The sequence below is a fragment of the Pezoporus occidentalis genome, unplaced genomic scaffold (assembly GCF_034315485.1).
Source record: "Pezoporus occidentalis ecotype Australia unplaced genomic scaffold, CSIRO_AGI_Poc_V1 ctg97, whole genome shotgun sequence".
Classification (NCBI taxonomy): domain Eukaryota; kingdom Metazoa; phylum Chordata; class Aves; order Psittaciformes; family Psittacidae; genus Pezoporus; species Pezoporus occidentalis.
Window position 1 is genome coordinate 670,332 of NW_026916336.1, and position 25,493 is coordinate 695,824.

At 52.3% G+C, this 25,493-nt stretch overlaps 1 protein-coding gene across 4 annotated transcripts; it reads right to left on the reverse strand.

The window, feature by feature from the left end:
* Window positions 1–1,327: 1,327 nt before the first annotated feature.
* Window positions 1,328–24,899, reverse strand: IGF2BP2 (insulin like growth factor 2 mRNA binding protein 2). Of its 4 annotated transcripts, XM_062606426.1 has the most exons (18): window positions 24,302–24,899; window positions 23,686–23,746; window positions 15,333–15,381; window positions 14,935–14,986; window positions 14,345–14,408; window positions 11,980–12,052; window positions 11,780–11,847; window positions 7,764–7,898; window positions 7,201–7,323; window positions 6,870–7,005; window positions 6,547–6,675; window positions 5,666–5,689; window positions 4,589–4,657; window positions 4,335–4,451; window positions 4,045–4,119; window positions 3,690–3,821; window positions 3,311–3,424; window positions 1,328–2,679 (listed from the first exon to the last, which is right to left on the reverse strand). In XM_062606426.1, exons 1-18 carry the CDS (start codon window positions 24,882–24,884, stop codon window positions 2,578–2,580), a joined length of 2,106 nt encoding a protein of 701 aa, XP_062462410.1. In that variant the 5' UTR covers window positions 24,885–24,899; the 3' UTR covers window positions 1,328–2,577. The 4 variants fall into 4 exon arrangements, with proteins under 4 accessions (XP_062462410.1, XP_062462408.1, XP_062462407.1 ...); XM_062606424.1 differs by having other exon boundaries at window positions 5,666–5,686; window positions 11,780–12,052; XM_062606423.1 differs by having other exon boundaries at window positions 11,780–12,052.
* Between the last annotated feature and the right edge of the window lie 594 nt (window positions 24,900–25,493).

The window sequence follows — 25,493 nt, forward strand, 5'->3', positions numbered from 1 at the left end:
CCCCCAGCTGTTGCCCTGGAGGCAGGGGTGCTCGTCATCCAGCTTTACGCATTTCTGATGCTGTCTGCCCTATGACGTGGTCCTTGCTCACAGGAAGGATGTGACAGGGCTCAGACACTGATTAGATCAGGCTGAGCCTTACAGTAATGGTAAGCATTGGTCTCAGGGCTGGACCACTGGACTTCACCGGTCCTGCAGTCAGTTCATTGCTGGCTGGGGATGAGGGGTGACAGCAAGAAAACTGATGCTCTTCTCTGAAATCATTTGTGTCGCAGGTGGGGAAGGGACTTTTGGTTTTGCTCCCTGTACCTTTCCAAAACATGGGCATGATGTGATGTTTGGTACTTTGAGATGTTACACTCTGTTCTCCACAGGTACCACCACCTCCATGGCACTGCATCCTCAGTGCCTGCGGGGTGAGAGCAGAGAAGCACAGCTATGGGGCCATGGGATGTTCCCTCGTGGCATCCATCACCACCCCATGTGATGCCCAGATGCAAACCTTCCCCTGCCACCGTTTCATACGAAGGACAACCAAACACTACTTTGGTCCTTTCCCCACTGGGTGATGCAGTGTTTTGGCTTTGCTAACTAACCACAGAGAGAGATTCAGCCCTTGGTTTAGTGCAGGGAGAGGTGACTTCATGATGGCAACACCTCCCCAGCAAACTGGATAAAGCTTTGCCTGGCAGTGCCTGCAAACATCCCCTTCCCTCCCACCAAATCACAGAATCCCAGACTGGTTTGGGTTGGAAGGGACCTTAAAGCTCATCCAGTCCCAACCACCTGCCATGGGCAGGGACATCCTCCACTAGACCAGGTTGCTCCAAGCTTCATCCAACCTGGCCTTGAACACTGCCAGGGATGGGGCAGCCACAGCTTCTCTGGGCACCCTGTGCCAGTGCCTAAGTACCCTCACTGTAAATAATTTCTTATCTAATACAAAGTTACCCTCTTTAAAACTTGTCTCTTGTCCTTGTAAAAAACCCCTCTCCAGGTTTCTTGTTAGTACTGGAAGGCTGAGTATCTGCCCACCTCCCCATTCACCCCTTGGCTTAACTGTGACCAATGCAAACCACTTGAAAGAAAGCAACAGATAGCAAGCTCAGGCTCTTGTTAGCTGGATATATTTCTTTGTTAGTTTTGTTTGGTTGTGGTTGGGTTGGGTTTTCCACAGAACACTTTGCAGTAGAGGGAATGTGGTGGGGCAGCCTATGGGGCCGGTGCCCACACGCTCACCTCAACACGCTGCTCTTATCCCACCCAATCCCTCCTCTCACCCACTGGGTTTCACGCATTAGGGTTTTTCATTACTCTATACTTTGTCTTTTCAAACGTTTCTCAAGCTTTCTCTGAAGGAATGGCCACTGGCTCTCAGCTAGCAGCAGGAGACTATGGAAGAGAATGGGATGGATTTCCTTCTCCCGCCTCACAGCTGACTTGGTCAAGATCATTTTCCAACTTGGTTTTTATTAAAAAAATAAAAAAGATGCTCCAGCTATCAGTTTTACAAGGCATACAAAATCTCTAACAGGGAAACACAAGCGCAGGGTGCTGAGGTACAAAAACCTGAGGTAGTTTCTTGTGTGTGTGTGTGTGTGATGCATGGGTCCTGGGGGGGCTGGGGCTGGTTTTGTTTCAAATGAATTTGCTAGTTGTATCATTGTTTTTTCCAGCCCTGGACAACAACCTCTGGTAAAGCTGTTTTCCCCCTTCCTCCACTTTGCCCCTCGTCTCCCTGCACCAGTGATCTTTCCCCAGAGATCTCTGCCCCAAGCAGGCAGGGCTAGTGCTGCCCATCCATGTCAGGGGATGTAATGAGCACGGCTGGGTTGGGCAGTGATGGACAGACAGACGGGAAGGGGATAGAAGGGATGCAAGCCCCCATCTTGGACTCTGTGAAGCAAAGAGGATTGGGTGTGTGAAGGAGATTCCTCTTTTAGGAGACGGTATCCCTTCTGTTGGCTCATACAGGCACTGCTTGTCTCAAAGCCCTTAAGAAACTGCTTCTTAACACTCATTTTTCCCCCTGCTGCTGGCAATCCTATGTCTCTACTGTGCATCAGAGAACCAATGGACTAGCTCCTTTCCTTACAACTCTAAAAAAGCCTGCTCTTGCAAAAAACCAAACACCTCCCCCCTCACCCCACCGTGAAATAAAAAAAAAAAAAAAAAAATTAAAAAATCCCCCAAATTATCTTACAAAAATTAAAAGCCCCAATAAAATAAAATCAGTGTTAGTTTTGTTATTGATATATTAATTCTACACTCGATGAGCACTGCAGCCCCCCAGGCCTGGATGGAACAGGTGGCTTTTAGGACATTACAGATCTCTCTCTCTCTGCCTATGTTAGTCCAACTAAAGGGATAGCGTCAGGAGGCAATGGACTCAGGGGGGGAGGCTGTGGGATGGATGGGAAGAGCCCTCTCAATACCCCTCCCTGTACCCTCACAGCACCCCAGCTGCAGGCAGGGGAGGTTTGGGGGGGTTCTTTGGTTTGCTCCCCTGACCTGCTGGGGCTCCGCTGGCGGTGGGGTTACATTCATCAGGCGGTGCTGGCCGGCGCAATGCAGGCCTCACTTGCTCTGCTGCTGTGAGGTCGGGGCTCCCTGAGCAACGTGTTTGTGCTCCTGCTGCTTCACCTGCTGGACGATCTCCCTGATCTTGCGCTGTGCAGTCTGCCGGGGGGGGGAAGAATGAGGGTAAGGGTGGGCACCACGAGTGGTTGTGTCCCCACACACCCCCCAGCACAACAGCACCTCACTGCTCAGCACCCTCTCAACTTTAATTACAGGACAAGCACATGTAATCCTTCATTACACAGCTGAAATGAAGGGTCACAGAATCACAGAATGGTTAGGGTTGGAAAGGACCTTAAGTTCATCGAGTTTCAATCCCCTGCCATGGGCAAGGATGCCTCACACTAGACCATGTCGCTTAAAGATGCGCTGAAGAAGGGGCCACCATGCTCCCACCACACAGCTGCATGGATTTAAATTCTGCTTCCTCTAGAGCCTGAGTTTTAGGGTGCTGCTGTCCCACCCAAAGTATGTGCACCCAGGGGGGATGAGGGTGTGTGTGGGAGCTCCCAGGTGGCACTGATGTCAAGGAGGAGCTGATTCGTATGCTTGGTGTCTAAGCTAAATTGAGCCAATCTTTAGTGCTAGCAAAACTGGCGAGAGCTGCCAAAACACCTTTATGCATCCTGGGTGCACAGGACCCAGCTGAAACAGAGCAGCAGGATGCTCAGGGGCTTGCTTGATGGATTAAACAGGCTGCAAAGCTCAGAAAAGCCGCAACAAAGCTTACCTGACTGGCAAAGAAATGCCCAATGATTTTAACGATGACCTCCTCATTCTCATCTGGGGTTTGATCTCGTGGCACAATGACTTCTGCACTAGTTAAGTTCTGCAGTTCATTCACCTGGAACAAACAAGAGCCGCAGGTTTTGTTGCGGAAGAGCCTAAATCCTTCACTCCCAGCATTACGCCCCCAGTTCTGAGCCAGCACACAGCACCAGGCTGAGGTTGATTTCACTTTGCCCCCTCATCCTAAGGAGAGCCACCACCAGGACGCTGGGCAGTGGTCAGGATGCTGCTCTGTGCCCCTGGGGCAGGCAGCGGCAGTGCGTGATGCCCAGCTCTGCAATCTCAGGACCCGGGGGAGAATCCCTGCACCCCACACCTACCGTCTTGCCACCTTTGCCTATCACACGGCCAGCAGCAAAGGAAGGCACCTTGATGTGGGCTTCAAGCTTCACCTCTTCTTTTGGGTTAAAGAAGTTTTCCTCTTTCAGCTTCCCAAATATCCGCCCCTGGGCCTGGAGAAGAGACATAAGGGAAGTAAAACGTTGGAGGAGCAATCCTGGCAGTGCCTGCTGTGCCCTGAGGGTGATGATGGGCCCATGTCTGGCAGCATCAAAACCATGGTACTGAGCAAAGAGCATTCAGTGGAGTAAAAACCCTGGCTGGCAGCATGGGAGCAACCAAAGGGATGCTCTCAACGTGTCCCCAGCTACAACCCTCACCCCGTAGTCAACGCACCTTGAACTGAGCCTCGGGTGGCCCTGTGATGATGACCATCCGCTCGCTGGCATCAGGACCTTCTGCTGGGGCAATCTGTAGAGAGATGGGGAAGAAGTGTGAGCATGGTCCCACTTTGGCATGCAGGGGCATTCTCTCCCATCCAATAACGGGTGATAACCAGGGTGTTGCAGGAATGGGTTTCTGCTAACTTAGGGAGCAAAACCCTCACCCAAGGCTCCCATTCACTGCCCTCAGAAGGGGAAACTGAAGCAGGAAGCCTAGGACCAGCCCCACGGCACCCTGCTCACCTTGATGGAGGCACCGGCAAACCGTGCCAGCTGCTTGATGTGCTGCCCCTTCTTCCCAATGATGGCCCCCACCGCCTGTGTTGGGATGAACAAGTTCACAACCTCCTGCTCCGGCAGCTAATGAGGGCATGGAAGAGCAATACAGTCAGGAAACCAACACACCAGGGGACCAGCTGCCTGCCATGGCCATATGCCCACCCTACCAAGGTGCCCCCATGCAAAGATCACACAGAAGGAGGTGATGGAGCACTTACAAGGTGCTGATGGGGAAAGGCGCTGCCTGGGGGCGTTCTGTACAGACCCGACAGGTATGCTGAGGAGCTCTATGGTGGGAGAAAAACTGAGGGTCACCGACACTCCCAATGTGCCAGCCCCTTCCTGTCCCCTCCCAGCCTGATGCAGAACAGCGTGCCATCACCGTGAGCCTGGCAGAGACATGGGGACAACCTTTCAGCCCCCGAAATCCCTCCTGGGGATCTCTCATGTGAGCTGCAGCCTGGGTCCTGTGCCTGCAGCACAGTGCAAAAAGGCTGACAGACAGATGGGAGCCAAAACCATCTGTAGCCACCATCGGTCCCCTATGGAGAAGGTGGGGGTTTGGTGAGAACTGAGCAAAAGGTCTAGTTTGGCTTTGATTGCCATCGCCATTTCCCTTCTCCATTTCAAAGGGAAGAAAAAACAACTGCTGAAGAAGATGCTCTCCCAAGACATGGGCTGGGTCAGGGGTAAAGCAGTGGGTCTCCATGGCAAAAAGGGGTGCATACCAGCACCCCAACGCAACCCAATCCAACTCCTCTTCCACTCATCTGTGTCTCAAGCACATCAGACATTTCTCCTGCCAGCATACACCACTCTCTCCTGCTCTGGATTTGGGCAAGTACAGTCAGATGCTACCTGCAAACCACTATTACTCAGGTGGAGGAGATGCAGCTTCCCTGCCCACAGCAGACGCTGCTCATGCTCCCAGCCCTTTACTCAAACCCACAGCGCTGCGGTTTTGTGCTCTTCCTTGCACCAAGCTCCCTGGGTCCACCCTCTGCTTCTGGCCATGGGCTGCTCCATATCTGCTATACCAACACATCCTCTCCTACCCAGCCAGGATAGGCACTGCACCTCCCCAGCTCCCCCTGTTCACTGTGAGCCTCCTTCTCATCCTTTCTCATTCTCACCAGGTCTCTAGAGCTTCACAGTTGAAGCTACTGCCACTGGCCCCAGGTCCTGCTGAGGACATGGTCAGAAGTGACCACTCTTGAGGTGTGAAACACACTGCACCCTCCAGGCGCATCACACACACACATCACACTCGTCCTTCCCTCCAGCCTGGCACTCACCATTCTCCTCCGACCACTCTGCTGCTGGCGTCGCCAGGAAAAGAAAACAGCACAAGTAAATTAACCCACATGCAGCCAAAGCATCTCGGCACAAGGATTTAGAGAGACTGATGGAGACAGACCAGAGTCTGGTCACCCTCAGGGTGCTCTGCAGATGCTTATGGGCTGAGGATGGACCTTCTCCATCAGCATTATGGCCAGAATGTTTTCCTTACACTGGACTGTCCCTGCCTGCACGCAACCTCAGTGTTTCCCAAACGCTTTGCCACAGGTCTTGGCAGCCACAGCACTCCAAGAAAGAGGAAAACCTTTGCCTCTGAAGTCAGGGGAAGATCAGTTCCCAGCAAGTACAATCCTTCAGGTGCTAGGGCTGGGATCAAAACTGACGGTGGTCGTTCCTGTCCCCATTCATGCTGTGCTCCGCATGCCCTGTGGTGAAGTCGGCAGGTTCTGGTGGCAACCGAGCCCACACCATCACCACCCATGTCTGGGTCTGGGGCCAGGACTCATGACCACCTACATGGCTTTTCCATGCTGTCATCAGCACAGATTGCTGCCAGCCACCTTCAGAGAGCAGCTCCCTTGGGACATGGCCAGTCCTTAAACGTGGATGAAACCGAGCTCAGCACAACATGGGGATGCAGCTGATCTTCCCGGGGAGCTAAATCCAAGGAGGAATTCAGCTATGTTCATTCACTGTCTCCTTCACTTTGCTGCTGTGACAAGTATCTTCCCCAAATGACCGAAAGTCAGAGCTCTTGTTCAAGGTGGCTCCTATAGCTACAGCGTCCACCCAAACCTAAGAGGTACACCAGGAGAGTCTAGAGACCACTCTGTCCCCAAGAACACATCCCCTGCACCCCAAACCCTGTCACACTTACTGCAAATGGGGGGTATGGGGCAGCTGCTGCAGCCCCTCGCGCCCCTGGATTAGATGGGAGCATTGACAGCCCAGTCGAGAAGATGCCCAAAGCATTAAGGTTCAGTCCTGGGATCAGGTTGGCTTGTTGCTGGGAAAGCAAAGACACGGAGAAATGTGTAAACAGCAGAGTGGGGTTTTGGGGATTCTCACCACATAGCGTGGACATGATGGATGAGGCCAACCCTTGCTATAACAGTCTGAATACCCCCCCAGTTTTCCTCTGGCCACTTCAGCAGCGGCTCTGAAGTCAGGGCATTCCAGGCAGAAAGGCTGGGAGCTTACATTGACGGCCACCACATCGTTCTCATAGGCCTCTCGCAACTTCTTCATGATCTCCACTTCAGCCTTGGAGCACGCCTCGGTGCTGCCCTTCACCGTGATGGTCCGCTCGGGGTTGTAAATGGTCAGATCCTGCAAGCTACCCCACAGGTACATGTGGAGAAGAAGTGTGAGACAGCATGGGACCACAGGGCCCTCTCCCTGCCCAATGCCACCATCCACCTGGGATGAGGAACGCCAGACCGGGATGGGAAATGTGCTCTCTTTTCTGGCTCCAGCACTGCCTGCGCTGTGTTGCATGGAGGGGAATGGCTTGGTGTTCACCAGGACTTACGGGGAGATGGTGATCTTTGTGCCCGTGTCCTGCTCAATCTTCTTGAGGTTGCGGCCCTCCTTGCCAATGAGCCGCCCCACCAGACTGTTGTGTGCTAGGATTTTCAAGGGAATCTCTTCTGCTCTAAAATGGATCAAAACACAGTAAAATCTAAAGGTCCATCTGCCCAGGAAACCAAATCCCAGCAACAGGTACTAATAATATAGTGAAAGGAGCAGAAAAACCACCACTGTTTCCCACCACTGCATCTCCTCAGCTTCTGCAGAACAGGAACTTAAGGACTTCCCAATGGCACATCTGTATTTCATGGGGGTCTGTTCTCCAAGCTTGACCCATGCTCTTTGGACCCATCTGAGCTTCTGGTCTCTACAGCACTGTCAACCACAGTTGAAGTTACTGAGGTTTAAGTTATTAACTGACCCATGACTCTATTCTGACACTCCAAATGCCAGCAGTTCCCTCAGGGGATGGGGGGTGACAGAAGATGATTTCTGCTCCGTTCATGGCTGAATTTACCTTCCTTCCCCCTTCAATCTGCACATTTTTTGAGCCGGGGCACTTACGATTTAGTTTCATCAGCTTCCTTCTGCATGATGTCAAGGATCATGCGACATGCTTCCGAGCACCCCTCCGGAGTGGCATGGATGGTGATGGGCTTTTCAGCAGCGCCAGCGTTCTCCTTCCGATGGATGTCAACCCTACAGTGAAACAACCAGCAGAGAGGAGCCCCCTGAGGTGTATCTGTCAAAAGCCACATAAAGGCTTTTGAGAGCTCAGGAGCTGAGCTCGCTACTCACAGAAAAGCTCATTTCAACACCTGCACAAGGTCTGGGGTGAACCTGGGTCTCGCTGACATACATCTACCATCACCTGGTCCCATGCAAGCCCAGGTAGCGTTTTGCATTAGTTGGTTTAGATTGGTTTTGAGCTACCTTCACCTTCATGACCCGAGGTCTGACTGGGAGCTGAGGGATGTCAGCCAACATCAAAAGATGCATCAAGAGGGGGCAAGAACAAATCCACAACTGGACAAAGCCCTGCACAACCTGGTTCATCACCTTTGACGCCAGTCCCGCTTGGAGCAGGAGACCGGACCAGAGGTCTCCCTTCCAACCTCAACCTCTCTCTGCACAACACCTGGGGCTGTCCAGCGGCTGCCACGACTGTTGTGTGTCATTCAGGACAGAGAGACAACTTACCCAGAGGCAGCGTGTGTCACGACACGGAGGCCCACGGCAACAACAGCTCTTGTACTCACGCCCTTCCACAGGGGACCTGAAAGCTCTCCCTTGCACACCGGCAGGGACCGTGCTCTAGCGCCTCTGGTCCTCCCCTCAGCTCATGGCGGGGAGGAGGCACGCACCTCCAGCTCGCTCCTCACCGCTCAACCATACCTGGCAAAGGCCCTGAGAGAGAGGGAGAGAGGAAAGCAGAGTAGGAGACTCCTGCACGCCAACCGTGCGTCCTGAAGAGCAGAGGTAAGAGATCTTCCCATCTTCTCCATGAGTCCGTGCACTCTTCCCACTAGAGGATGATGCCATGCAGCCATCCTGCCATCGGCCACCACCTTGGCATCCCTGTCACTGCTGCAGCCAGGGCTGGGCTGGCCCACATCTTCTGTGAAGGGGCAGTAGTGGCTGCTCAGTGAATGCCACCTGCACTCAGCTCCAACTTGGTGCCCTCTGGCCATGTCTCTGTTTCCATAAGAGGTCCCCATCCTGACTGGACTCATTCATGGGTGCTGCTGTGCATGCAAGGTCAGTGGCTGTGGTGGAGAGTCACCCCTAACGAGTGCCACGTTTGGAGGATGGAGGGTCTCAGTGGGATTGCACAGGTCAGCTCTTCCAGGAGCTCATGAACCAGCATGTAGGTAGAGGAGACATGGCAAGATGAAGCTTTCCTGAGATAATGTAAGAGCCCACCCCATCAGCTTCAAAATGGACCCCAGGGTGGTTTCTTCTGAACACTGAAGAGGGAATGAAGACAAGAGTTGGATCCCCTTTGCAGGCTACATCTCTCCAGATCTCCTACAGCTTCAGTGAGAGCTGCGCAGGCAGAAGACTGGTCCTGCTTGGACCGTGCAAAGGGGTGCTAGACACACCGGCACTGCCGAGCCCTGCCTGCCCTTTGGTTATGTACACGGCACAATGATCCTGCGCATGCTGTGTGGCACCTTCTAAGGCACTCCTGGCCGTGGACCTCCATCAGGCTGACCTGGAGGATTCACCCAGGGAGAATGCAAACACATCACAACATGCCTCAAGAGGCGATGATGGTCCCATGCTCCAGAGTGGTGCCACAGCATCATGTCGGGTTGGTGCTTGAAGCAAGGGGGAACCAATGAGGAATCCATGGCTACCCCAACAAACCCCACACACAGGAGTCAGGCAGCTTCTTGAGGCCATGAGCAGTTGAGGCTGGTGGAGATGGGGCTTGAACTGAGCGAAGAAAGGCAAAGAGCCACAGATGGTCTGAATGGATGAAGTGACAGGTACACCAGAGAAGCCCAGGAAAGGGCCAGGTTTCTGGCTGACCTCCAACCTCTCCCAAACCTGAATGTGCAGGCACAAGCTCAATTTGCAGAGAGAAGGGGCCAGTGCATTCAGTCATGTTCCACCCCAAAGAGCTGGACAGTGGAGGAGGGCTCTGGAATTCTCAGCACATCCCAGAGCTGCTGCTGCACAGCCCCATTCCAAGGGGAGGATGGAGAAAGGGACCCTCAACCCCTCACCACATCAGCAGCCGCCTGGGACCCAAGGGTGCTGCAGGGACAGGAGACTGCAGAGGCTGATAATAGAGATGGTGGGACAGGGACAGGGCAGATTGCCCACAGTGCAGCACAAAAAACCTTCAAGACTCCCCAGGCAGGAGGCTAGGAACTCTTCAGAGAGAGGTAGTTATGAGGGACAGCCCTCTCAAGGTGGACAATGCTGTGTGGAAACAGAGTTATCCTGGCTCCATAGCTGTTTGGTAGCAATAGTCCTCTCCTCATCAAGTTACAAGGGCTGCAGTCACTGTGGAAGGTCACTGGGTGGGCAGGCTCTTGGTCTGGGCTCCTCCTCAGCCTAGAAACAAGATGGTTCAACCTGGGAACAGTTTTGTCCCCTGGAGCTCAGAAGCATCTCTAGCCATCACTGTGTGTGGAGACGGGGTCGAAGTCCTGTGTGACCAGAGGAATCCAGGACCCAGCATCACTCTGATTAGGAGCAGGGGATGGGCAACAGGATGTCACCAGCACCATCACCTCCAGGATCATCTCCTGCAACTGCTCAGGCCAGGGGCATGAGGTCCCCCTTGCTCAAGGCACACGGCCTCCTTGGGCAAGTCAGGCAGCCTGAGAGCACGGAGCACGGCCTTCCTCCACAGCACCAGATCTTCAGGGCAGGCACAGGGAACCCAAACCACAAGGAGGGACAGCTCAGCAGCAGAAGCTCAGTAGCATTTGGTTGGGAGAAACCAGCAGCCGGTGCCTCCACCTTCCTCACCAGGTTCAGGGCTTGCAAAGGTCAACCTTCCAGTCCTGAGTGGCACAGACTCATCGCTACCCACTGCTCATCACACCAGGGGACTCACCCGGAGAAGGAGAGCTTGCGGACAACCAGGACCAGCTCACAGCTACTGGGTGGCCATGTTCTAGGGCTAGTCAGGCTCGAAGAGTTTCTCTCCCTATGCATACATCCCCTTTCCATACAAACCTCTTCCTGCACACCCAACGCCAGGGTTCGGCCCGCTTGGCTGCAGAGCAGCACATCCTCCTATTGCTTGCTCAAGCAGATGCACTATTACCAAACAATTTGCCTCTAAAAGCTTCTCTGAGAACTAGGATGCCCTGGAGGATGCTCTGGTACAGGAGTCCTATGTCCTGTGGGATCACCAGGTGCAGGATGATGAGCAGGGGAGAAGACAGCTTTGGGTTAAACACAAACAAATCTGGGCAGGAACAAACCATGCAGGAAAACCATGCAGAAAATCAGAGGTGAAATCAATGTGAACATTGACAAGAGAAACATGGAAAACCGTGGCAAGAAAGTCCCATCCCCATCCCCTCACACACACACCCTCCCCCCGCTTTTCTTTTGTTCTTCAACAATAAAAATGTTAAGATTGCAAAAACAGGCTTCAGTTACAAAAAGCCCATCCTTCTCAAGGCAGAGCTCTCATGGTGCCCCTTTCCCCCCTACAACAGCTATAACCCATAAACCCTATAAAACAAGGCAGGATGAGCAAATCCTGAGGGCAAAGACCATGGAGGCACTGGCTGCTGCACCTAGCATTCCCCTTCAGCACTTCATCCCCAACCTTGCCATTTCTTCTTAAAGCCTCATCCCCAGTCGTTCTTGTGACTGGGCTTTAGAAACACATTCCTGGCCTTTTTGAATGTGCATCTCCCTCCTGCCGCACCCAAACCACCCTGGGCAGCAGCAACGGTTTAGAACATGGGCTTTTCTACCATCCCATGACGGCTGCATCCCAAGAAAACGCCACTGGCCAGCACTCAACAGCCCCGAGCGCATGGAGGATCCATGCTGGGGACCTACAGCACCCTTTGGAAGGAAACAAAACCATTCAAGGTACTTACTTGGACTGGGTTTGCTTAGTAAGGTTCTTTATGGTCAAGCCCTCCTTTCCTATGATCGCACCAACAAACTGCGTGGGCACCAGCATCCGCAGTGGGAAATCGAGCTGTTTGGGCTGCGAGGAGCCCCCCGGGGAGGAGCCCTGCTCCCTGGAAGAGTGGCCCCCGCGGCGGGATCGCTGTGGGGGCGGAGGGGAGCTCACCTCTTCATCCGGGATGTAGGAAATCTTGAAGGAATAGTTCTCAAACTGGTGATCGCTCAGGTTCTCAATTGCTCTGCAATGCAGGGAGGGTGGTGAGAGGCTCTGTGGGGATGGTACCCCTCCAGTACCACCACAACTTGTGGGCTGTGATCCCTCCCCAGCCCTGCATCTTCCTCCCTCCCCAGTATACAGAAGTTGGCCATGGGAAGCCAGAGCACCCTACTTTCCCACAGCATGGTGGGACAATGTCCCCTCCCATGTGGGTGATGCCAGGGCTGGCATGCAGTCTGTCACCCTGGCAGAGGCGGGATGCCAGCCTGGGGATCTGCCACTTCAGCTGAGGAAAGCACTGGCTAGGAGCTATCACAGAACATGGAAATGGTCTCATGGGCTTTTCGGACATGGAAAACATGACAGAGGGGCTCTGAGCAAGAGCTGCTCCAAGAAGGATGTGGCACATGGTGCCCCTGTCTGGTTGTAGCTCCCTAGCTCAGTGAGGCTGGACTCCTCATCCCCTCCTTGGCAGTGCAATGCTCAGCCACACTGGAAGTCTGCAGTGATTTCTGTGAGCAGTGATAGCTTCAGCCATCCTTCTTCCTACCACATCCTGCTTCAGCTATTTAGAGGCAGGCGTGTGAATGCACCACTGCAAGCAGCTCCTTTACCAGGCCTGAACTTCACATCCAGTGAGGACTTCTGCAGCTTCACCGCCCCTTCCCAAGATCAGCACAGTGCCCCTGTCTGGTTACTCTGCTGAGCTCTTCCTTTTGCCTGTTCCTATCACACATGCTCTAAACCAAAACACGTCCCCATGAACCACTCTGGCCTTTCCTCCTGTCACTTGTTTCTGCATCAAGCTGCTGAGCACCACCTAAGACAGGTATCAGGATGCAACAGATCACAGCATCTTCTCTAACCCTGAAGTCCCTTACTCCAAAGCACTGAGCCCTGCTGTGCTGGTGAGTATGGCCACCCCAAGAGGCACAAGAAGGACTCTCCTCTCGCCTTCTGGACCAGCAGATCATTCTCCCCATCTCTGTCCTCACAAGTCCAACCTCGTGATGGGTCAACTCAGATGGGAAGTTTCTGGAACATCCATCAGCAAATGGACTCTGGCAAAGGCTCTTCCTTGAATGGGGTTTGCCTGGTCTTGGTCATACAAAAAACTACGCTGGCCACTAAGTCTGAGATACGTTCACTACTTACTCGTAGGTAACTTAGGGCTTGTCTGTAGCACAGGGTTAAAGTCTCTAGAAGCCTTTAATAAGTGTTTTGCTTGAAACAGTCCTTGTGCTTCTCACACCCCCCCCAATTCGTGTTCTATTTCCTCTCTGGCTATAATAAACCTTTAAGCATGTCTTCACCCAGCCCTGCTGCACAGCTCTGTTAGGTTCTTTCATCCTTTTAAAGCTTTTCTTGATGTGCGGCTTTTCTTTACAACTCTTCTGCACAACATCCAGGTGATTTACCCTCTGCTGCTCTCCCTCCCCTGCAGAAACTGGCCAAGGACCCCTTGGCTCCATCTCACCTCCTCTAACCAGTCATTCATTCACCCAAAGACCCTCTTTTGTCCAGGCAGAACTTTCTGACAGCCAGTTTCTCTTGACTCCAGGAAGGTGACAGTCTCTGTATATTTGGTCTCCAACTTGACTTTTCCCCCCACTGGTGATGGTACTTACATTTCCCATCACAGCAGTGTTTCTCCACCATCTCTCCCACCTCCTTCAACATATTCCACCTCTTCAGCAGCTCAGGCTGGGTGGTCAGACTGGTGATTAATCCAGTGCATTCCCAGTTCAGGTCTGGACTTCCAGCCTGGGAAGACGGCTCCTTGACAAACTGCCTCTCTGACCTGACCATCTGCTTTCTAGAACGCTTTGCTCCCTAAAGATAAGGACACTGTGACCTTGCAGAAGTCCTTTTAGGAAGGAAACTGTCCAAAGGTAACTGTAAGGTGGCACATGTGGGAGCCCCTTAAAAAGAACAGGAGAAGGAACAGAGGAAGAGGGGACAACCCGAGGACTGATGGCTCCACGCTGGTGCCTGTGACGTACGATGGGGCACCATGAGATATCCCATCTCCCAAGTTAGGGGAGAAGGCAGAAGACTGCACAGCAGTGGGACAAAGAGAAGACTGCTTTCAAAAGGCACGTAAGATGACACAGCTTAAGGTAAACCCAACATCTGGCTGCTGTATCTCAAGAACATACACTGACAGCCCTTAAGGCACTTGAAACTTACACTGGAAAAGCTTAGAAACAACAGAAGGAGGCTTAGAGAGAAAACAAGAAGCAGCCTGGAAGATACCTGGGATTTGTCAGGGGAAGTTCAGGTGGTGTGAAAAGATGGGTAAAACCCCACTTACACTTTTGCTTCTTCTTTACTTGCATATGTTACGTTGACAACAGCTGTTTCTGTGTCTGTGTTGACTGTGGAAAAGCAAGAGATGGAATGTTAGACACGCCCTGGAGGTGGGACACCAGTGGGGATGGTGGGAGGGCAATGCCTGTCCTGTGAGGATGGCCCTGGCCGCCACACAGAGCGTGCACTTATACACCAGGACATTCCCTCAGCACAAGGACTGGGCTGGGCTGGTGAAGGACCAGAAGGTGCCAAGGCCTGATCCCACCACCCTTACTGAGGAGGATGCATGGTTGGATGTCACTGATCCACCAGCAGACCCCAAACAACACTCAGCTTGGTTTTGCTTGCAGAGAAAACTGGGTTTCTAATTAGTGACCAAGAAAAGAGCTGGGGATGGAGGTGTGATGTCCTTTGCCATCCCCCACCACTGGACGGGCGGCCCCACCTCCATCAGCAGGACTTGTGTCCACAGGGAAAACCATTTTAGCCAATGACTAGGTTTCACCCCATTGGGTTTTCTCTGGCATGGGAAGAGCTGGGGAGCAGTGCTGGGAGTTTTGCGCAGATGAGGACCACGCTGGACCATCTTACCTTGCTCTACATTCTCCACTGTCCCGTACTGAGCTAAGAGGCCATCCAGCACCTAGAGGAGAGAGAGCAGCAAACAAGGCAGGTGAGACAGGCAGGAGAGGCTGCCAAACAGGCAGGGAGCAGGAAGGGCAAGAGCCTGCTTCACCCACAGACACCCTCCAAAGAGCCAACGTCACGGACCTGCATCCCATTATCGCCATGATGCCCTACTGCTCAAAGATGCCCCACAATCCCGTGGGAGAGCCCAGTTCAACTCCACCTCCCTCCTGGGGTTACTGGGAAGGTAAAGGGAAGGTAAAGGGTGGCCCATGTGCAGAGCACATGCTCCTGCAGCACAACTTGCGCTGCCTGGCACAACTGATGGAAACAGGATGCTTTTAGGATCATCCGTTTCTTACCTCCCACTGCAGGTGGGGCGGGATGTTTCGGATCTGGATCTTCCTGCTCCTGCAAAGACAAAGCCCTGGGTTAGGGGTATGTGGTCTGCAGGGATGCTGCAGCAGGAAAGCAAAGGATTCCTGGAAATCAGACAGCAGCTGGGGAGAACTCACCAAAGCATCCTGCTTCCCCACACTGAGATGGAGCAGCTTGTGCCTGGGGAAAGTCACTTCTCCCAGCCTTGGCCTGGTCACCACCCATTAGGGCTGAAGCTGTCTTGGGAATGCTCCCTCCTCATGCTGGCTGTCAGGTTTCCAAGGAAACCTCCTGAAATGAGCCTCTGCAGAGCCACAGCCTCACAGGCACGGCTGGGATGTGTGCATACTCTGACCACGCTGCGCTGGGCTTCTTGGCTGGGCGGTGACAGGACCCAAGACCCACCAAGGCCAGCACTGCTGTCCCTTGAGGGGGGCTCTCCACAATGCATCCTGCTGATGTTCACCACTTCCCAGCAACGGGGGCCTGCTCTCTATGGGGAGAAGCCTAAATACATATCCCCTTGTAGATGGCCAAGGCACCCAACCTTGCCTAGCTGCACTTTTCCACTCACATGACTGCGCTCCCTACCTGCAGCATGGATGCACAGGATGCATTGCAAAGGCTTCCCAAGACATTAACAGCCACCAAATGCCACCCCAGCCTAGATGCAAGAACATGTGCTTGGGCAGTGAGGAGTTCTGAGACACCCAAGTCCATGGAGGATCCAGCCAAGCCGTGAACTCATTCTCTGCCCACCCAGGTCAGCATTCATAATCCTGCTTGTCATCAGTCAGCTCCAACCAAAGTAGGGTCCTGTGTTCTCACCTCATCCAGACCTCAAGCAAGAAAGGGACAGCAGGGAAAAGACAACTCCTGAGATGTGGGCTGTGAGGGCAAGACAAAATCCGCAGTTTGTCCCACCAGGATGACCATGTCCAAGCAGAGCAGCTGAAACTACCACTGAGCCTTGTATCTCATGGTGCTGCTTGAACAGGTATGGTCAGCAGTGCAATCAGCACTGGACTACAGACCCTACGCTCTCATTCAACCGAGGAGGTGTGCTCACTCAGCAGACCCCTGCATGGGTTTCACAGACAGTTTCCTCAGGCTAGATCCTCCTCCAGGGATCCTGAGCATGGCCATCCTTGTTGAGCAGTCACCTCCCCACCACAGCTATAAATCCTGCCTGGCTCATGACCTGCCGCCACACCACACATCTCTGCAGGGGTGGCTCTGCACCTCCAATCACTGCGAAACAGTGGGGAAGCCAGAGCCAGAGAAGATGGTGATCTCCTGCAGTGTTACCAAACCTCTGCCATAGACTACTTGTGTCCTCAGCTGCCACCAGGGATTTCAAGGTTAGGCATGCAGCTGTAAGATCCTTGCAAGGAGCAAGATTCATCCCATCCTATCCAACACCATCCCATCTCCAAACCATTCCACACCAGCAAGGAGGCAGTAAGGAGGACTTCACCTAAGGGGGGACCATGGCAATGACGATCCTGCGCTATTCACCAACAGCCTAAGCCTTTCTCCTGCCTGTTTGTGATGCCACACTGCCGATCCCAGCACCAATGCTTTGCAAGGCCCACTCCAGAAAATGGGACACATTTCATTTTTAAAGTCCACCAACATTTCCAAGAGGGGCTATGTCAGGATGCCCAGGTCCCAGTCCTGGAGCTGTTCAGCTCCCAGGCATACCACTCCTGTGGGCTCCAAGAGACGCATCCAGCTCTCAAGCCAACCAGCAGCATGCTGTGAGACCAGTTTGCCTGAGCAAATCCCAGCCCAAGTGGGCTCCATGCCACTTGCCCACCTCCGAGACACCCAGAGAGAAGGACCACAGCAAGGTGCCATGTAACCCAACTTCTCAGTATGACACTACAGCGTATTCTCATTTCCAACGTCCATCTGAGCTGATGCAGAGCATCTTAAAGATGTCCAAATGGTGCTCCAGGCTTCACCCTTACCATCCGGTAGGTCTCCCAGCAGCTCATTATCACCACTCAGCATTTAAAATAAGGCTATTGCTCCTAGTAGGCATATTTTTTATAGCTCTAGTAATTCTCCACCTGGCTGAAGCGGTGCTGGACCACATATGGTCATCACTGATAGAGCGATGGATGTGTACCTGGGGCCATGATTCCCAGGGCTGTGGCATGGACCACATGCGGGCCTTAACAGGCACAGCATCCTCCTTCAACACCACTTCCAGAGGGACTTTGGGACAGAAACTCCCTTTAACCTTCCTTGCTCCTCCTGAAACCTGGGAAACAGGGGATTGATTTCAGCAGAACACACACAATGCCCAGCGCAGGACCTTGTGACAAAGGCAGCAGCCATGTTCCACCCAACCTGTTTTGCAGCAGGCAAGTAGGCATTAAAATAAAGTAATAAATCAGAATAACCAGTAACTACAGGCACATGGTTTGTAGAAACATTCCTCATTGTGTGGTGTAACTACCTCTGTTGTACTGAGCTACCCACAGATAACCACAAGAGCTGTATCCTTCTGTACCACCCTCCCGCTCTTCCCTGCCAGCCCAGGACAAAAGGCCCAGAGGCAACAGAGCACCAGCTTCAAGTGCTCAGTAAACCAGATTTACACAGCATCACCTGCTTTTCTGCCCTTCTAAATTCAACAAAAAGTAGTCCTGCTGGCTAGCAGCTATTCTGGCTTGAGGAGGAAACATCTCCTCCATCCCAGAGCTGGGGTTCTGGCACCACACGTCAGTTGGCACCACACACAGAGTAAAGCACCCCATTCTCAGAGCAAGTGAGGCTGTAAACTGGGTTCATGAAATAACGCACATCAGAGCTGTCCTAGGTTTCATGCATCCATTAGAACAAAATCAGGACGCCAACACTGCAACCCTGCAGGGAAGGGGTATGAAAAACCCATGGCTACCATGTCAGTAGTCACCAGCCAATGTCCATCACACCATGTGCCGGGTATCTGTACTTGCTGAAATCAAGTAATACAACAGAAGATGCCTTAAAGCTCACAGTTTACTCCCAGGATCAGGAGGACTGGGGCTTGCTGGGCACACGTCTCCCTTTTCCAGCAGCCTAGGTAAGCAGCAGCACTCTCACAGCTTCATGACAACCCTTCCCATAGCTCCCAGAGAAATAACAGGTAACGGCCACGAACAGGGACACAGAAGAAGGAGAAGAAAGCTGAGACAAAGCTGTGAAATGAAAACAAGCCACCAGACCCTGCCCAGCCTCCATGAACTTCCTGTGTCTATCCATCCTGCCCCTGCTCACTGGGCTGCAAGTACAGGGACCACCCAATGTCACCAACATCCCCTGGTCTCCTGCTCGGGGGGGGGTGGGGGGGTGGGGGGGTTCACCTCCCATGAGCATTTGGGAACCACAAACTCAATTTCACTGAGCTGGCTTAAACGTAAGCCCTTGCAATAGTATGTAAGGGATGGATTCACCATTCTTTGCCCTAAAAAATGAGGACTTTTTTTCTAGTCGAGCTTTGCAATATCTTAATATAATAAAGGCATAAAGGGATTTTATCACCTTCCACCTCAGATCAGTACCGAGGGCAGAGAAAACACTGTCTGCCAGCTCCTGCTTCCAATAAAAATCAGTTTTCAAGAGAACTGGGGGTAAAAAAGCACAGAGGGGGAAGAAACACGCTGGAAATCAACCGTGTCCCCTGCAGCCCTGACTGCTTTATGAAATACTTGTTACAAGCACGAAAACATCTACAAAATATACGATGCTCATCATCAGGCAGGGACTAAACTCAGTCCCACCTGCATTTTTCAGACCCAGAGCCTGAGGCAGGGACATTCCCATAACCAGGCAGAGAAGACGGCGCCTGTTGGGTCTGCGTCTATTGATAATTATATGTATTTTTTGTGTCTATCGGGGTCATTCTCAACAAGTTTTGCTCTTGTCCAACCCAATCCAGCAGCGGATCTTAATGAGCAACGGCTCCGTCAGCGCCGGGTGGGATAAGCATTAAAGAGCTGCCCCAGTTTCAACCAGTTGCCAAGAGCATCACGGATGTGTCTGCTCCAGTTCCCCTCCCAGGCCGGGGGCTTTGCCTTGACGCTCTTAAGGAATTAAAACCCGTGCATGTTAAAGCCCTGTCCTCTTCCGCAGGACGAACAACCTGCCGAGGGATGGAGCCGGAGGGGGGACAGCAAGGACAGCACGTGATTGATACATCCCCATAGCTGGGGATGTAGTAACAATAGGGATGAATAGGAAATAAGGTCCCATCTGTCACAGCCTGTCAAGATTAAGGGGCAGGGGGGAAGAGGAGAGGGGGAAGAAAAGACAAGGAAAAGAAAATATGAAGAGGGGGTGGGGGAGGGAAGCCAACCCCCTGCATCGCCATTCAGCACTGGGAGGATGCCCAGTGGGGCAAAAGGGCAAGTTCACACCACTGGAGGAACTATAAAATGACAAAAAATAATGGGTAATTAAAGATAAATATTCATGTCTTATTTTCCTTTCATTTTTGGTCTCTCTGTGATGCTTTCTAATCCAGGTAGGCTTCACAGTGGTACCAAGTAGCATCCTGGCAAGCTACAGCTCAGCCTCGATCACCCCTTGCATCCTGCAAGCCATACACCATCCTGCATCCTGATGCCACCCCACTCCCATCCCCACATCCCAGCGAGCAGTACACCACCAAGCAAAAAGGCAGCTAAAGGAAGATAAAACAACTCAGATGCCACCAGCTCCCAGTTTACCCAGACCTGAAAACAGATAAAATAAAACAAGGGACAGCATCACACCTGGCTATAACAAGCACTGCAGTCCAATCAGGAAAGGATCACCTACAAAGGGTTTCTCTTGGCCAGATCCATAGGGAACAGCATTCAAGACCTATGGGAAACCTGCCGTGCACGCAGCAGGCAGCAGGAGGGAGTTTCCACATTCCCTATGCAACCAGCATCTCCCTGACAACGTCATATTTGTGTATTATATATATAAATGTATATATACCAAAAGTATATTTTTAAATATACATAATACATAAAAATATATATTTTTTAAATATACAGAAATACATATGAAAAAGTAACTCTTATGTATATAGTGTCTGCTATATAGTATTTATTTATAGTATATTTTATTTATATATTAAAGGTACTAAATATGCATAAAGTATATTTATATATTTTATACATATTTATTTATACATTAAAAGGTACTAAGCAAATACTAACATTTAAAGTATTTTACATTTATATAAATTAATAAGTATTAGGTACTAAATAAAGGTACTAAATACTTTAAATACTAACACACGTTATTAATTTATAGAAGTGTAAAAGACACTAAAAGACATTAAATATATGTATCTACTTAAAAGCCAGACTAGGACTAAGAGCAGCGCTACTTTTAGTGCTCTGAATTCCATTTTCAACCAGGCGCAACCCAACATACACCATTACACACAAAACCCCCCAGCAAGTTTAATTCTCTTGGCAAAGCAAAGCAAACCCTCCCCATACTGTGACTGCAGGGAAAACCCTCTTCCGGCTCTTTAGGTTTCTCTAAATTCATTTACTTAAAATCAGTAATATTTTTTAAATGAAAGAGATTACAACTGGAGAGCCAAGGGAGTATTTTCACTGCTCCTCGAGTGGTGTTTATAGACATTCGAATAGGTGCTGGTGGCTTTTCCTGGCAAAGCAACTGGTTTGAACAAGGATTTCCTCTCCCCTGATTAAGCATCTCATTGATGACAAGCAATTAATAGTAAGGAAAGAAGCAACGGGTTGCCCATGGGGAGACAAAGGGCTTGCACACTGATTCCGTGCCTTAACGTCACCAGCATTATGGGTTTAAAAACAAGGGGGTGAAATAAAAATAAGTATATAAATAAATAAATGAAGCCAAAACACATGGGAAACGACAACTGAATTGATGCTCAAGAGAGGAAAATTATTTAAGGATAATTCCTTTTGAAAAAGGAGAAAATCCTGTAGATCCCATAAAATCACATAAATAAAAAAAAAAAAATCACAATAAAATCAAAGCTGCTTGGGCAGGCATTTTCAGATTCATCCAATTCTTGTATACAAGTCAGCTTTGGGGTGGCTGTATTTAACTTTTCATATTTCACAACCAATCATTATTTTAACAACTTTTCTTTCCAACTAACAGGAGTTTCAAAGATCTCAGAGATGTCCAACCTATCTTTAAATGGAAAGATATTGATGCTTCCCTCACTGCCATGCTCCAGATAAAAAACCCTCTTGAAGCGGAATTGCATCGCCCTGCTTTAAGCAAATAACAGTATCCTCTGCTCCTGCTGAATTTAAAAATCACTTGGAAAATTAATTTAAAATTTTAAAACCTTGATAAAAATAAAAAAAGGGTGATTTTTTTTCTTTAATTCTCCAAGGCACAACACAGCATATACAGGGAAAAAAGAAGGCACAACAATTGAGACACTGTTGGATCCTTCCTATAGGAGCCCAAACCATTTGCATGGCAGCAGCAGGGCTGAGTTTTAACTCGTGAGAGGCAGAGCGGGCAGGATTCCTGCTCCTTCCCACTGCCGTGCCTTCAGAGAAACAGAAACAAACCCCACTGCCAGCAACTCCTGGCAGCACCTCGAGGAAATCCCATCCCCTACCTACAGCGGCGCGATGCCGGAGCCCATTTCTCATCGAACCCTATTTATAAGCACATAAATACGTTGGTGAAATAGACCTATGTTAGGTTTGCTCATACAAATAAAGCACTCCAGGTGAATGCAGGGAAACACGGGGCATCAGCACCTTCTGGCTCCCATCCCTCTGATGCAGAAATACTGGGGCACAAGAGCCAAGAGGGGCTTGCATTCCCCAAACCCAATTAAAACACAATCTCATCTAAGTAACTGGGGGAATTTACCATCTGATTCCCAAGCCTTGCTCCCTGAAATCCCAGCGCCTCTTTGGGAATCGATTTCACCTACAAAACCTGGATTTCCCACAGATTTAACGGGGGTGGGGAGGGGGTCACAGGACTAAAACATGACCACGTGAGGCTCTGTTCCCTGCCAGAAATCACATTATAAAACCAAAATCTATAACCTAGTCAGGCACAGTCACAGCCCACCTACCTGGGTATATTAATATAAACTGGATATATATATAAAGCAGAATGTATTCTATTTAGCTGGTGGAAAAAAAAAGAAACAATAAAATATATCAGCTTAAATTAGATCTCAATAACCCTAGGAAACTTGGGAGCCAAGCTGGAATACAAAGCTCAGACCCAGCTGAAAACAGACTGATGCAAAATAAACCAGCATCTATTTCTAGGCTGTTTAAGTGTCCTTTTTTGCTTTTAAAACTCAGAAGAAAAAGTAGCAGCACCCCAGCCTGATGGGAGTATTTAGGTAAATAAGAATTCCTTGTTTACCTCCCCTTCGTACATGGTAAAGGTCAAGTCCCGGGTCCATACTATCTTCCCGAACTCCCAATTTCTGGCTTCATCAGTCTTAAAAAGTCGCTAGCAGACCAGCCTTAGGCTGCTGCAGAGATTTAGCTTAGAAATACTATAGCCGGGCTTTCTTTATTCCTTTTGCTTGTTTCTGAGGATGTTTTAAGGTAAGGGAGTGTGTGTGATCGCTACCGGAGAAGAAATCCCACTCCGGCACACGTGATGCCGGGCACGAGTTGTTCCCCCCCCGAAGCCTCAATTACACAACAGCATTTCTCCCCCCTCCCCGCCCCGTTATTCCAAAATTAATATTCCAACATCGATCACAGGCCAAACCTCCACGCCAAACAGCAGCAAATTATCCAGTGGGACCATCCGATGGAGTGGCTTTTTCCCAGCGCATGGACCTTTTATCCCGAGACATGTCGGGGAGAAAATAAACCCTTGCGACGAGGCCGCTACGCAACACGGTCCCAGGGTTTATTTCCTCTCTCAAACGAGCATGTCGGTGCTCCCCTACACCTGATTAGAATCAGAGGGCGCGCTTCGACGCAACAGATGGACGCGTCGAGTTTTGGGATCGCCCGGTGGTTATCAACAGGGAAAGAGGGGTTTTGGGAAGAGCGAGCTGCTGAATGGCTTGTTCAAAACAACACCCCCCGGCAGCGCTGGCAGCCCCGCTGCTGGGCACGGCTTCAACGGTGCCAACTCCAGCACACCCCGCCGGCCCCCCAAGGAGAAAGGGCTTCTTCCGACCCCGGGCGAGCGATCCCTTCCCCCGCCTTCGTTTTCCGGACTGAAAGTAAAACCCGCCTCTTCTTCCCCCCCTCCTTTTTCCCCTCAACTCCTGGAGCTCCCACAGACACCCCCCCACCCCCCCTTCCGCTCCCCGGTAGGATGGAGGGGTGATGGCGGTGGGTTTACCTGAGCTTTTTGGGCACGGAATAATCCACTTCCATCACTTTGCCGTGCAGCTCCACTTTCCCTGCGGAGACAGCGGGGCGCTCAGCATCACCCCGGGGCAGAACAAGCCGTACCAGCCCCCCCCCCCCCATCCAGCCCTCCATCCCTCATCGCTGCCCTCGGCCCCTTCGCCGCCCCGGCCCGCCTGCCCCCGCCCTGCCGGGGCTCTGCCTGCGCCTCCCCGGCCGCCGCCGCCGGCCCCCAGCCGCCCCTTCGGCCGCCCTTTGCTCCTCGCCCCCGGTGAGTTGGAGCAGGGCACCTCGTAAAATGGTCCCCGAGAGGCAGCGGGTGCCGGGGGGGGGGCGGGTCGGGGGGGTCCGCGCGCGGCCGCCTCTTAATAAAATCGAAGAAAAAAATCAGCGAAAAATACCCCGAGGTTGGGAAGAGCCGGGGCGGCCGCGGGAAGGGCTGGGAGCGGGGGGTGGGAACCGGCGGGGATGCCCGTGGAAGGGGGGTCATCGGGATGGGGGAGCTCCGGTGGAAGACGGCGGGGAGCCCCGGGGGTGCAGCGGGAGGGGAGCCGGCGGGATGCCGGTGGTGGGGGGGGAGATAAAAGGGGACACAGCGCTTGGCTCACCCGAGAGGGTCTCGATAGCGCGGATGGCCCAGTTTTGGTCCGGGTAATCCACGAAGGCGTAGCCGGACTTGATGAGGACCTGACCGGCCAGGGGCAGCTTCCTCTCCCCGAAAAGCTGCTTGAGGTCGTCGGCGGTGGCGGCGGGGCTGAGGTTGCCGATGTACAGCTTGTTCATCCTCCGTCGCTTCATGGGGAGCCCTCCCCGGCTCCTCGGCGGCCGGTCGAGACTCGGGGACGGGAGGGTTCCGGCTCTGCGCCACCCGCCCTGCCCCAGCCCCAGCCCCAGCCCCAGCCCCGCAGGAGCCTGCAGGAGCAGCGGGCGGAGCCGAGCCGAGCCGAGCCCAGCCCGCCGCCGCCGCCCCCGCCCGCCGCACCAACGGGGCGCCCGGCCCCGGGGCCGCCCCGTCGGGTCGGGGCTCGAGAGCACGTTGGAGCGGCCGGACCCCCGCCGTGGGGCCGCGAACGGGGGAAGGAGAGGGGGGGACCTGTGGAACCTGACCCGCAGCAGGGAGGGGGTACCCAGCGCTTGGAGAAGTGGCTTCCAGTGGGGGTCTGCAGAGCCCCGGAGCAGGGTCTCAGCCATTTCATACAATCCCAGACTGGTTTGGGTTGGAGGGGATCTTAAAGCTCATCCAGTTCCAACCCCCTGCCACGGGCAGGGACACCTTCCACCAGCCCAGGTTGCTCCAAGCCCCTGTGTCCAACCTGGCCTTGAACACTGCGAGGGATGGGGCAGCCACAGCTTCTCTGGGCATCCTGTGCCAGTGCCTCAGCACCCTCACAGGGAAGAACTATGTCAGGTCATTTATTGATGATGGGTCAGGAGGTGCAGCTCTGCCTGCAGCTGCTCTGCCTACAGCGTGCTCCCTGCCTGCACACCCCAACATCTCTGTCCTTCAACTCATCACACCCCATCTCTGGCAGGTTGGTTCTGGTGTCCTGCTCACAGATCTGGCTCTGTCCTTGCTTGAAACCACTTGAGTACCTTCAGGGAGAGCGAAACTGTTCGGGAGCCAAGTTAAAACAATCAGTCAATAAAGAACAGCCTGGGTTACATGCACGTGTTTGGAAAGTGTGAGTGCGCAAACCTGCCGCAGCTGAGGTCTGCGTTGCCATCGCTGTGTGCGAACCCATCATCCAAAAGGCTGCATGAGACAGCGAGCCAGTGCTGTGACACCTCAGCACTGAGTTT

What these genes read in the sequence shown, in the direction of transcription:
- IGF2BP2 (XM_062606423.1), bottom strand. Translation starts at nt 24,884, where the DNA reads ATGGCTGAGACCCTGCTCCGGGGCTCTGCAGACCCCCACTGGAAGCCA. An exon ending in TTGCCGGTGCCTCCATCAAG is followed by an intron (nt 4,120 to 4,334) that starts GTGAGCAGGGTG and finishes ATCTCTCTACAG; the next exon opens with ATTGCCCCAGCAGAAGGTCC. An exon ending in GGCATTTCTTTGCCAGTCAG is followed by an intron (nt 2,680 to 3,310) that starts GTAAGCTTTGTT and finishes CCCCCCCGGCAG; the next exon opens with ACTGCACAGCGCAAGATCAG.